This window comes from Miniopterus schreibersii (genome assembly GCF_964146895.1).
Source record: "Miniopterus schreibersii genome assembly, chromosome: 1".
NCBI lineage: Eukaryota > Metazoa > Chordata > Mammalia > Chiroptera > Miniopteridae > Miniopterus > Miniopterus schreibersii.
Genome location: NC_138101.1, coordinates 38610732 through 38624778, shown reverse-complemented (window position 1 = coordinate 38624778; position 14047 = coordinate 38610732). Strand labels below are relative to the sequence as shown.

The window sequence follows — 14047 nt, the reverse complement described above, 5'->3', positions numbered from 1 at the left end:
ATTCTCCAAACAGTTTGAGTCCCTAACAGAAATTGCTCTCTATTTGCCTGTCCATCTATGTGTTTTCTTAGTACTACGACTAGCTTTTCTTTTGGCTTTTTCTCCACCATCATCATTTCTGACTTCTAATTTATTCTAAGCATTGCCACCCCTTAATTAGTCATCTCACTTTTTCCTCATCAAGCTGTCACACATAAAATATTACCATAATTTCCTTTCTAGGGAACTCCCTGCCAAAACATATACGTGTGTATACATGCACGTGCATGTGCGTGCACACACACACAGAGTTAATAAGACACGTTATTAAAAGCTGTTTCTTTCCTTTGGCGTTACAGATACAGTCCAAATCCTTCAATGGGACATCCAAGGTTGTTCTCAATTTAAACCCAGTTTATCTTTCCAGTTTTATAGCTTCTATCACTCCTACGAACAACTTACATCTAACTCTGACCATTTTGCTATTTTTCTCCCTTGAACATACTATGAGACACTAATACTTCTAAGAGTTGTAACTTTTTTATTAATGGAAATTCATTGTCCAACACCTCAAAAGACTATACACATCATGGTAAATTCTGACTCATCTTTTTAAACTCAGCTTAGATATCAACTCTTCGAAATCTTTCTAGACATCTCCATGCAGATTTTAGTTTGGCTTCCTAAAATGTTACAAATATTAAGTTTATCTCATTAAAATCTGGAAAATGATCCATTTCTCAGATTTTGTTCTTTTTATCCTCAATGATTAATGAATAATTTAGGTCTCGATATCTTTGCTCATCTATTAGAGTTTATTTTTAATAACCTATGTTTAAGCAAGGCCAAGTCAGTGTTTATACTTGATGTTGTCCATGAATTTATTATTTTTGTCTTTAAATATTGTTACTAAAAACAAAAAAGAAATTTTGATTAAATGCAGAAAAAAAGAGATGGAAAGAATAAAAAGATATTGGGTCTCTAAAACATGCACAGTTCAAATCTGATTACAAGTCAAGCTTAAAATAGCCCTTAAGATTATTTTCTATAAGTATTGTTAATATTTAGCTCAAGATTTGTTCTTATTGTACTTTAAATGTAAATTAAAAGATTTATAACAAATAAAACATTTCTACTTTATTTTTGCTAAATATAAATTATTGGTTTTTTCATTTTTATAATTAATTGTTTAAAATTATTAATGACAACCAAATATAGATTTAATATTCAAAATAAACATTTATTATAACAGATTATAAATATTATCATTTTTTACATTATGTTTACCACTTTCTTGGGTATGTCTCCTTCCCCACTAATAGAATCCAATGCAGGAAATTAAGAAGGTTGCTAGATTCCTAGAAAAAAACCTAAACGATGAGATCTTGAATAAGATCATCCATCACACCTCATTTGGAATGATGAAGGACAACCCTCTGGTGAATTACACACACCTACCAAGTACAGTGATGGATCACAGCAAATCTCCTTTTATGCGCAAAGGTGAATATTTTTCTGATTTTAATTTCCCCTTTTACTTTCTTATACATTACTCTGACAGGAGGATTAGCTTTGTCATCTCTACCAAATTACTTAGCCATTTTGGGCACCAGTTTCCTCACCTGTAAAATAAGCACGCTAAAAATACTAACCACAAAAATGTTGCTAAAATCAGATTAGCAACTGTTAAAGGAAATAATGCATGTAAACCTATTGTCAGAATACCTTGAGTATTTGATACATATCTCTCCTCTAATCTACTACTCTGCTAAATGAGACTGGTCTTGTCAATTCTGATATGAGTCATTCCAAATGTGTTGTATCTAAATCCTCAGTCTTTGTCTAAATTGGCATAGGCCTCTTTCTGCTCAGCGATAAACTGTCACTCAGTACAGTACCATATTCTTTAAAGTCCTCATATTATTTAGAAAATAGTGGTCACTTTGTTCAAAAGGACTCACCAGAGAAAGGACTTTTTTTAATCCTATGGAAGTTTTTTGCTTCCAAAAAATATTGTCTGAATTATAGGACACATGGAATCTAAATTTAACTTGGGAAGATGACAGTAGAGGACTATGGCATTCATTGTTGAAATACAGCTTTACTTCCATGTCGCTTTTTGTATATGATTTGTGTTAAAATGTTTTATTAATGATAAAAAAATGCATTTAAAAAATTATTAACCTAAACAAATTTGAGAAATTATTCACCTAATAATGCTACCCTCTGTTTTCAATATTCTTTATTGAATTGCTGCACTGGGAGGTAAATATAACCCTAGGAATGAATTGTGTATAGAAGTGTGTAGAAGAAAACCCTTAATTTTGAAAGAGTTATATGGTTAAATTTTTTATAAAACATTTTTCTCCATAATTTATTAAAATAGAAAATAGTTTCAGTGTTTTAAAATTGTTTTTCATTTTCAAAAACACTACATTTAACTTTTCAAAAATAACCTCTAGTATAAGAGGGCAAAGCAAATTTTTCATTGTAAATGGTGCATTTTAAGTTTGAAAAAACCCCACTAATAATACACACATATTTTCTAGTGGAAGACTCAGAAGATTATCTTTATAAAACAAGGCACATTTTTATCATGTCAGGTCACTGACTGAAACTTCTAGGAGAGATTTATCCCCAGTCATATGAAAATTGATACCATTTTATGCGTAGGGTATAGAGGTAGAGGAGATAAGCTCAGTATCTGAATTATATGGTTTCTCCAACTTCAACCTGAAAGAGTGCACACTGGCCTAATAAGAGACACAGTTTATACATGGGCTCTGGAACTGGTAAAGAACATGTCCTTTGTGGTTAGACTGGTCTGGAATTTATCCGGACTATGCCACTTGCTGAATTTATGACTTTGAATACATAAATTAATCTGCCAAAACTCTGGTTACATCACTGAAAGTATGGAGAAAGTACTAACATCTATGGCACATGTTTTTGGGGAAGATTATGGTAAATGATATGAAGCATTTGGAATATTTTTCTGATAGTAAATAATACATAAAAAAGTAGCCAGTCTTATTAAACAGTTCAAGATTCCTCTATTTATTCATTCATGCATTCAATAAACATTTAAAGAATACACATTCATTCATTCATTTACATATAGGAAAAACTCTTCATGAGCATCTATATGTGGCACATATTCTCCAGAATATGCAAGGCTGAATGGCACATGCGTCTGCCTCAGGAGGCTCATAATGCAACGCAAGAGGCGCGTGTAAACGGACGCTGAGGAGGCCTCAAAGTGAAATGACCAAAGGGCTAGTCAACTCTTGAAGGATGCTATGTTGGATAAATCAATGTTATAATTTAGTGACACAGTAGTAAAGGTAGTAGGCACAGGATAGATGATGTCCAATATTTATATCTGTGCCGCAAATTGCAACAAAACAGAAAAATCGGCTTTGGCCAATATTTATTGTATCAAAAATTTTTTTATTCTTTCATTTTTCTTATAAAGCAAATGTGTTTGTGTGTGTTAATTTATATTCAGAACAGACAATCATTCATTAGAGTACTTTAAATGTGACTCTTTACTGTTAAAGCTGTGCTCTCTGTTTTTAATGACATCGTCATAGATGTACTATCCTGAATATACACTCCCCTCATGTTCCTAAGAGCTCCTGCCATCAAGTGAACATAGAACAAAGTATAATAACCAAGGAAACAACCTGTCTAAGGGGTGCCTTTTATTAAAAGGGTTTGAAATTTTTATCAAACCATCACAAGTTAATATAGATTGCAAGTCAATAGGATATATTTAATATTTCATAACAGGGTAAAGTAAATATTTTCCTCCAAGCACATTGGCAGCACATTAAAATTTATTTTTAAAATAAGTATTTAATAAGCATCCAAGATGAAGAAATTAAATAAATTTATATGACAAAAGTTTACTTTTGTAAAGATCATTCAGGGATGTTATGTTTCTTGCTGTTCTTCTCATCTAAATGCAAATATAAGTCTAATGAACTCAGAAATAACAAGTATCCTACAACTATCATACCACCCTCATGTGTGTATCCTGGGAACTGATTCTAATCAGCTTTTTATTTTATGGCTTGTTTGTGCTGATGAACACTCCTTTGTACAGTTTCCAAAAGTAACTCATGAAATAAAATATGCCCCGACCAGTGTCCAGTTGTAACCCCATGACCCAGGAAAAATTAGAAACTCTAAAAGAATTTCTTTTAGGAAACTATGCATTGTACAGCCCATAAATTTGGACAAGAAAATTCTCAGTATGTGTCTTTAAATGTCAAACTCTATAGTTATACTCCACATTTTAGATGGGAGGAATTACCAGTACAACAGAAATGATATTTTAAAGTATTCAAATACAAGGGAAGTCTTTCTTTAACTTTTCTAAGGCTTTCTTTTGATATATGTTAGCTTTTCCTTCATAATGGAAATATTTTATTTCTTCATGTTTTTGTATATCTTATTTTTAGGGATTGTAGGTGACTGGAAGAATTACTTCACAATGGCCCAAAATGAGAAATTCGATGTTCTTTATAAGAAGGAAATGGCTGGAAGTGCCCTTCAGTTCCACACAGAGTTTTGAAGAGCCTAAGCTGCAAATCTGAAAGAACTGACCTGTAATTTGTTGAAACAGGGGCAGTTATGACTTGACTTGGGCAATCAAATGGGTTTTTAAAGGAACAAATGTGCTTTTAAAACTTTGATTTTTCAGTGTCATTAATCAATTCCCAGTTTTGCTCCTTACTCAGGCTGCCAAATTCTGTAAAGTTAGGACCAATCATTAGTTTTTTGTAGAATATTCTTGCCTTTTCCTAGGCTAGCTAGCACTGTCAAGAAAGTATTTATCCTACCCAATCTCCATATATTTTGGCTTAAAATTAAGTTTCCCTCCCTATTAACATGGCCCAAGAAATGTTGTTTGCACACTGACACCATACTTCCTAGCTCTGCCCCAGTTTCCCTTTGCTGAAAACAAATCTGGACACACTGTTCCACTGCTGTCTTCTGGGTTTCAAGTTGTTCCCTGAGTCATAGCTCATGACCTTGCAGTGTCTCTATTTTGATAACATGCTTCATGTCCCAAATTATGTGGTTTGGATTTTGGAAATGTTTCTATCTCTAACCTGAGTATCCAAATTCCTAATTTCTGAGTATCTAATTTCTGAGTTTGCAAAGGTTAAAGGTCAACATTAGTCCCCGGTGGGCTCTTCCCTGGGAACTGGAGCTCTACTCTGAGAACCGGACTGAGGGCTGGAACCTGTTTCCTGGGTAGAGTCCTGCCCATATCTTACCAGCCTCTTCTGAACTCCTGAGAATTGCCTATTGTTGTGCTCTGGTCTCCATTTGGGAACTTCAGTTTATTTCCTCTTGTGTCTGAACAGGTTTGGATCCTTTAATAGCACCTTCGGTACCCCAGACAAGATCATAGCTGAGGCTAAAATTTCCCAATCTAGTGTCTAAGGGATGCTCGCTTGGCTGAATCTCCACTATGCCCTCCATATGCAATGTCCATTCTATCCACTATCTCACACTATGCCTCTCAGCTTGGCTTCTTCAATATGTTAAGTCCAGCTTTGCCTTGGAGGTAATTATTTCTATCCCCCTGTGCAGCAAAACCTTTTGCCTTGCCCTAGCTGGCTTGCTCAGTGGTTAGAGAGTTGGCCTGAAGGGTCCCAGGTTTGATTCCCATCAAGGGTACATACCTCAGTTGCAGGCTCCATCGCTGGCCCCCATCAGGGTGCAGGAGGCAACCAATCGATGTGTGTGTGTTTCTCTCTCCTCCCTCCTCTTTTTTCCTCCCTTCCACTCTCTCTGAAAATCAATGGATAGGAAAAAGTATCCTCTGGTGAGGGTTAAAAAAAAAATCTTTTGCCTGCAGGTCATATCTGTATGTGCCAAGTTAAATGCTAAACCAAGTTCCCAAACTCAAGCATGGTCCAAATGCCCTGGGCCCTCACTTGTTCTGGGGAGAAGTTCTGACACATGACAGACCACCTGAGCCACAACTGAGGTGGCTACGATCACTTGGGTTACAATATTTTGCCTTCGTAAGCGAATCTCTGCTGTCAGCCCCTGCACCTGGAATTGCTCCTCAAGCTGGTAACTTCTCTTTCCCAGACTCAGCAGAGGATTGATCTAATGCCAACTGCAAACGTTCTAGGAAATTTGATATAGGCAGTGATATAGCTATGATTCTGAAGATAGTTATTTTGACATTTATGACTTATCATATGTATTATAAATTATTTCTGGGAATGAAATTTGCATGTATGTTTCTTAGAAACATGTTTAGTTAACCTTGAATAACTAAGGGTATTGTGGACCAGTTCCAACTTTCTAGAATACTCTTGACAACAAAAAAGTAAAGGCAATCATGTATCTATTCACTTTATTATCTTAGTAATAAGTTAATGTGGTATGGACTTCTGATGCTGTGGTCGCTTTTTGAAAAAAAATTAAGTGTCTTTGAGCTAGCCTTTAATCTGTGTAATAGACTGGCTGCAGTAACTGCTTCACTAGCAGGATTAAATAATTTCCACTTTTCCTAGCTTCCCTTTGTGGAAATATGTCTCTGTAACTGGACTTTAGTCAAAAAATTTGAGTGAGCTTTAGCTCTGCCCCAGGTAGTTTTCTAGGCACTGGAGATAAGAGTGGAGAAAACAATAGAATTTAGATCGTCCTTGATCTTTCTTACAGGTCAATGCTTCTTATCCATTTTTTAGTCACTGATTCAAATGGCAACACCCTGGTTCACCTGCTCCTCACCACACATTAACACACGCCCTAGAATTCCAGCTTTAAAAGTATCGAATATCTTTTGAAATTATTTAGAGAACTGCCACCAAAGTGACTTTCCCTAAACAATGAATTTATCATTATTATTCCTTTTCAGCAATCATTGGTATTATCTTCAAACAAAACCACTTAGATTAATCTCATTCAATTTTTCTCTAACCATAGCAAGTGATGTAAAGACAGGGATAGCAAATACCCTCATCCATGACACCTCATTAATCAAGTCAAGGAATTGTTTTTTAAGAAGCCAACGTAGGGCTTAACAAATATTTTCATCATGACATTCAAAGCAAGTACTGGAACTTGTTTAGAGTACTTATTGTAATAGGTGCCTACTGTGAATCTTTGTCATTATTGATAAAAGGGAAAGAGCCAAAAAGATTCCCAAAGGAACAGTATCTTGGATTGTCCTTTAGTGAGATGCTTACACTTCAGGAAACTGAGTAAATAAGGTTTTAGTTTTCTCATCTATAAAATTAAATAATTGGTTTGTGTTTCTTCCACATTCTAAAATTCTCTGGCTGTATTTGCTTTATGTGTCCAGACAGTAGGAATTAAACTGTTTTCACACGTATAAACATGTACCCATGTGTATATGCAAATACATTTATACATGTACATATGTATACATATCTCATGGTTCCGTTTCTTTGATGAATAGAGTACATGTTCTAAACTTTATTGCTATTCTATGTTTTCACAAATGTTTTGGACCAAGTCATTTGATCATTCAAAGTTATTGTATAAGTATTGTGAACTTCCAATGGGTTAGAAGTATTTAAAGCTATAAGATTCTTCCACATAAACTCTTCTATCAGGTTATATGAAACAGTGTCACAAAGCATTCAACCTTATATGCCAACATCTATTAGCAAGGAGGCCAGCATATAGCCACATCTCCTTGTTTTCTGCCCTTTTAAGCACTCTAAAATACTTGTCATGAAAGATGCTCCTGAGTGAAATGGAAAACTGTACTTAGCAATAGTGGGAATCAGGTGACCAGGTCAAAATTACAATGCTAGTGCATCATTCTAATTGATGATCTTAAAGTTTAGGTTGTAGTGCCTTTAAAAGAATGGTAAAATGACTTTACCAAGACTTATCATGTAATCTTTAATTACTAATGTTACATTTTTACATAAAGCAAATACTTTAACCTGATAAGTATTTCAAAAGTTGGAAAAATTAAAGTGCCATTAATTAATATATACTGTTTCCAATTCATTATTTCTGACAAAAGCTTTTTATTTATTTATTATTGTGTGCTTTAAATACCTTTTCTTTAAAACTTTGGAATTTATAATAGCATACTCAATCTGCCATTTACACTTATTGGTAATGTCAGTCCATGCTATTACATAAGTTAAATCAGATTTATTTTTATTAGCATTTTTTTATTTCACAGGCAATGGAGCACATTCAAGTAAATACAGACAAGAGGTAGGATTCCACAATATTAATAATCCATCTTCAATATCATAGCTTCTCCTTCCCAGATCTTGCATAATCATAAACCAATTGCCTTAACACTTTTTAGATACCTTGAAGAAAGTATCCAGTGCTCTGGAGTTCTAATGATAGTGTATTTGCCAGCATTAAACATTTTTTTGGTATGTTTCTTTTTTTTTTAAGTTATCTTTATTGTTGAAAGTATTACAGATATTCCCGTTTTCCCCCACTGATCCCATCCACCCCACATCCACACACCCCCAAGCCTTCACCACATTATTGTCTGTGTCCATGGGTTATGCATATAAATTCTTTGGTTAATCTCTCCCCACCTACTCCCCCACCCCCGACTTCCCACTGAGATTCATCAGTCTGTTCCATGCTTCTGTGTCTCTGGATCTATTTTGTTCCTCAGTCTATTTTGTTTATTAGATTCCACTTATGAGTGAGATCTTGTAAAACTGAATCAGGAGGAATCAGAAAACCTAAATAGGCTAGTAGCAATTGATGAAATTGAAGCAGCAATAAAAAAAATTCCCAGCAAACAAAAGCCCTGGTTCGGGCAGCTTCACAAGGGAGCTTTCTAATTCTTTAAGTTGTAGGGTTAGATAATTTACTAAAAATTTTTCTTGCCTTTTGAGGTAGGCCTGTAGTGCTATTAACTTCCCTCTTAGGACTCCTTTCACTGTGTCCCATAGATTTGGGGTTGTTGTATGTTCATTTTCATTTGTTTCCAGGAAGTTTTTGATTTCTTTCTTGATCTCTTTGGTAACCCATTCATTGTTTAAAAACATGCTTTTCAGTTTCCATGTGTTTAAATGTCTTTTAGTGCTTTTATTGTAGTTGATTTCTAATTTCATGCCATCGTGATCCAAGAAGATGCTTGATATGATTTCAATCTTCTTGAACTTGTAGAGACTTGTTTCGTGTCCTAACATGTGGTTTATCTTTGAGAATGACCCATGTGCATTTGAAAGGAATGTATATTCTATAGCTTTGGGGTGAAGTGTTCTGTAAATATCAATTAAATCCATGTGATCTAGTGTGTTATTTAGAGTCGCCATTTCTGTGTTGACTTTTTGTCTGGAAGATCTATCCAATGAAGTCAGTGGGGTGTTAAAGTCCATGACTATGACTCTATTGCTGTTGATCTCTCCCTTAAAGTCCTGAACATTATTATTGATAGGTCCTTATTTATTGACATTTTAATTCTTTATGCCTATATTTCTCTCTCTATTTCTTCTTATTATTACAGAAGTCCCTTTAACATTTCCTGTAATGCTGGTTTGGGGATGATAAACTCCTTTAGCCTTCTTTTGTCTGGGAAGCTCTTTATTTTACTCTCTATTTTGAATGATAGCCTTGCTGGATAGAGTAATATTGGTTTCAGATCCATGTTTTGCATTACCTTGAATGCTTCATGCCATTCCCTTTTGTCCTGTAGTGTTTCCTATGAGAAGTCAGCTGACAGACTTTTGGGAGCTCCTTTGTAGGTAACAGATTGCTTTTCTCTAGCTTCCTTTAATATTCTCTCTATGTCTTGAATTTTTGGCATTTTAATTATGATGTGTCTGGGTGTGGGCCTCTTTGAATTCTTCTTGCTTGGGACTCTCTGTGCCTCTTGAACTTGTGTGACTTTTTCCTTGACCAGGTTAGGGAAGTTTTTTGCCATTATTTCTTCAAACAGGTTTTCTAACCCTTGCTTACTTTCAACCTCTTTTGGCACTACTATGATGTGAATATTGTTACATTTTATGTTATCCCACAGCTCCTGTTTTTTAATTGTTTTTTGTTCTGGGGTCTCTGATTGAGTGATATTTTCTACCCTGTCTTCTAATTCACTGATTTGATCCTCAGCTTCCTCTAATCTGTTGTGTATTCCTTCCAATGTATTCTTTATTTCTGCTATGTCATTCTTCATTTCTGATTGGTCATTTTTTATAGTTTTCATATATTTTTTCATGCTGTTGAGTATCCTTACAATCAGTATTCTGAACTGTATATCTGATAGATTGCTTATCTCTGTTTCATTTAGCTCTTTTTCTGGAGACTTTTCTTGTTCTTTCATTTGCGCCTTGTTTTTTGTCTCCCCATCTTGGCTGCCTATTTGGGTTTGCTCCTATGTATTAGGTAGGCCTGCTAGTACCCTGTTTGGAGCTATCATCAACCCATGGCTTGAGATTCCCTCTGTTGGGGCTGTGTGCATTTGGACAGGACCAAGATGTACACCAAAGTCTGCTTTTCCAAGGCCCAGGTCCAGAAGCAGGTCAGGCAAAGACTCAAAGTACTCTGAGGTCTGCCTCTGGCTGCAGGCTCATTAATCTGATTCTCTTCATGAGCCTCAGGTTGTAGAAACTCCATGGGGTAAGGCAAGAGGTTTTCCAGCAGGGTGGGGCAATTGCTTCCCCCTAAGGCAAAAGCTGATTGGAAGGTAAATGTCTGCCTGTGAAAGAGGTTCTCTGCAGTATGGGGGAATGACTCGGCACTGGAATCCAGAGGGATGCCCTCTGAGCTCTATTTCCAGAGCCCACAACCCTAGATTCTCCTCACACAGCTTCAGTCCACTCTGCCCTCCTTCTGCTGGAGCCCATGGTGAGTGGCTGCACACAAAACTTTGTGTATTGTCTCTTTAAGAGGGTGTCTGCATTTCCAGCTATCTCTCCCTGGCAGACAAAAACCCTGGTGCTTTTCACAGCCAGATGTTATGTGGGCACCTTTTTTAGTTCTGGTGCTCTTGGCTGGGAAGCTCAGCCTGGAGTTTAAGTCCCAGAGTCCTCATTGGGGATCCCCCACACATGAGGTATTCCTCCCAACCTGCTGCTGCTGCTGCCGCCTGTGGGAATCCAGCCAGCTCTCTCACTTCCTACCAGTCTCTATGCTGTCTCTGCTTTTCCTCTTTGGTTATGAGGGTGCTCTCCAGCTTGTCTTCAGTTGCAATTGATTCTTCAGAATGGTTTTCCTGTATTTTAGTTGTAATTCCAGTTTGGTCCTGGGAGGATGTCAGTGTAGCTTTCACTCAGTCCTCCACCATCTTTAATCTCTCTGGTCAGCATTAAACTTGGCCCTTTAAAGAAAAGATTATAACTAATCAATTTTATTATCTTAATAGATGAACAGGCCTTGAAGAAAAAGAGAAATGAATAGATTTGCCATTCAGGAGACCTCAGTAATACTTCTATTTTCATCATGTCTTATTGGCAATTAAGTATAGAGATTTATGGATCATACTGCATGGGAGTTTTGGGGTCTGTAAAGGGTCCTCCAGAGCTGCCACAGGACTGGGGATATAGCAAAAGAGGTGATGGACATTTGTCCCACCTCCCTCTCTGGTTTCAAGTACACCAGTTGTGTTTTTTGGGGGTTTTAATAAACTTTTCTTCTTGAACAGTTTTAGATTTGTAGACTTATTTCCAAGATAGTACTGAGGGTTTCTGGGTACTCCAGACCCAGTCCCCCTTATTACTAATATTTTACATTAATATGATACATTTGTCATAATTAGTGAAGCAATATTGATGTATTACTATTTACTGCAGTTCAGACAGTATTTAGATTTTCTTCCTTATTCTATAACGTCATTTCTAGGATCCCATTCAGGGTACCACAGTACATTTAATGACCTTGTATTCTTAGATTCCTCTTAGGTGTGAAAGTTTCTTAGACTTTCCTTGGTTTTGATAATCCTGACATTTTTAACAGTTAGCTATTTTGTAGAATGTCCCTCAATTGGGGTTTATGTGATATTTTTCTCAGGACTATACTGGAATAATGTATTTTGGGGGGAAAAGACCATAAAATACCATCTCAACATATGACATCAAGAGTATATACTAACTATGACTTATCACTGTTGCTGTTGACCTTGATCACCTACTTGAAGTAGTGTTTATCAGGTCTCTACAAAGGTCTCTACTCTCTGTTTTTCTTTCCCTTTCCATAGTATACACTTTGGAAGAAAATCACAGTCTACAGCTTTCACTTAAGAAGCAGAGAACAATGGTTTACCTTCTGAAAGGTGGAGTGTCTACAGAAATTACTTAGAATTATTCTGCTTGGGAGATCTTTTTACTTCACTATTTATTTATTTACTCATTTATTTATTTATATCAGTAAGTAATTATGGATATTTATTTTATATTTTTGGTTATAAGTCAATAATACTGTATTTTCTTGCTCAAATTTTTCTAGTTTTGTCCATTGGGGGCTCTTTACTTTTCAGTTTCATGTTGTTAGCTGACTTCAAAATGGACATGTATTTTGCAAGTTGCTGAGAGTCAAAGAAGTTTCTGACTTCACTAACATATATAGCTATTGTATAGTATACAATTAAATGATATATGTGGAATAATTGTTATATTTTATATCTTGTTAACATTTGCATTGATCATTTATTAGATGTCAGGCAATCCTGTAGAAGTAGAAGTATATCTGTTATAAAGTGAGGAAACTCAAACTTTGAGCTAGGTTTTAAATCTAAGCCTGTTTAACTCCAAAATGTCATCCTTAACTGCTGTATGACACTATATAGAATTATATATAAATACTCTCCTTCAAATGTTAGATTATACCTCAAAACACTACCATGAACATAATTAGGTAGTGGTATCCAGGCTGACAATTTAAAGGTTCATAGCTCTATCCACTCTCAGAGCCTGACTGTTGCAGGGATACTGCCTACAAACATGTGAAGAATAGATTTATGAATGTTTTCCTTCTATGAGTTATGTCATGTTGTTTCTTGTTATGTTTAAATAAAGATGGCAATACCATGGTTCAAGCTCATATAGGTTAATGTAAGATTCGAGTGTTGACTTGAGAACTTACTAATTAGAAAGAAATATCTCAAAAGAAAGAACTCCGTTAAAATGCATAGAGTCCAAATAAACGACTAACAAGACTGTTAAATGCACCCTATTTATAAGATGAGGACTGACTGTACTCTGTCCTGTTCTCTCTTATTCAGGGAGGGAGAGAACAAGCTGTCATAAATATTATGGAGAAACTTCCCATGCGACTTTAAATATGAGAGAAAAAGGAGGAGATAGATCAAAATATTTTCTCACAACTTGAGTCCTCTCTATCTCCTCCCTCCCTCTAGTCCTATTAGCAGAAGTACCAAAGTTCCTGAGCTTACTGAAAACATGTGTCAAGAAAACAAGATTCTTGTGGTTCTCCTTGGTGATGCCAATAAGATAGCTGGGAAGGGGTTGTTCCAAATTATGCATTTTATATAAACACCAAAGATGCTTCAATGGCTATATTAACTGTTACTTTTTTCAAGTGATAGAGATGAACTATTCTTGTTTTAAAAGTAATTGCCAGATAGATGTATGAATGGAGGGAGAGAGAAAGAGGGAAGGAGAGGGAAAGAGAGAAACAGATATAATGGCTACCAAGATACTCTTTTTGTACTGATTGAATTTATATTTGGAGGTGCAAAAAAATTAAGCAAATAAAACCTAATTTAAAAGGAGGAAGAAAATCCAGTGAACTATAGAGCTCAACTCTGGGCCTTCATCCAAATACGCACTGTGTTTTAAAATAAAAGAAATGGGCAACTTTTCCAGTAGAGTTTGCTCAGTGTGTGAACTATTCGTAAACTTAAAGAACTGGTGCAGATTGTTTCATTGAGAATATTTTTGCTTATTTCCTGGGTAATTATACCTTCCATTGGATAAAAGCTACATTTTTGAATAGATTAGTGTGTGGGAAAACTATACTCTGCCATTGTTTTGCCTGAATTCTTATTGACATATTTTGGAGTCTTAGGTTTGAAGCACACTGGGTCTCTGCAGCAAAGTCAAAACACAGAGAGTAAATCAGAAAA

General features: G+C 35.6%; 1 protein-coding gene across 1 annotated transcript in view; it reads left to right on the top strand.

The window, feature by feature from the left end:
* LOC308563611 (uncharacterized protein) overlaps positions 1 to 4669 on the top strand; it is a 61723-nt gene extending 57054 nt beyond the window's left edge. Inside the window, exons 14-15 of the mRNA XM_081150821.1 lie at positions 1302 to 1482; positions 4446 to 4669. Coding sequence (XP_081006947.1) covers positions 1302 to 1482; positions 4446 to 4558 — 294 coding nt within the window. The 3' untranslated portion in view covers positions 4559 to 4669. The remainder of the gene's footprint in view (positions 1 to 1301; positions 1483 to 4445) is intronic.
* The last annotated feature ends 9378 nt before the right edge of the window (positions 4670 to 14047 follow it).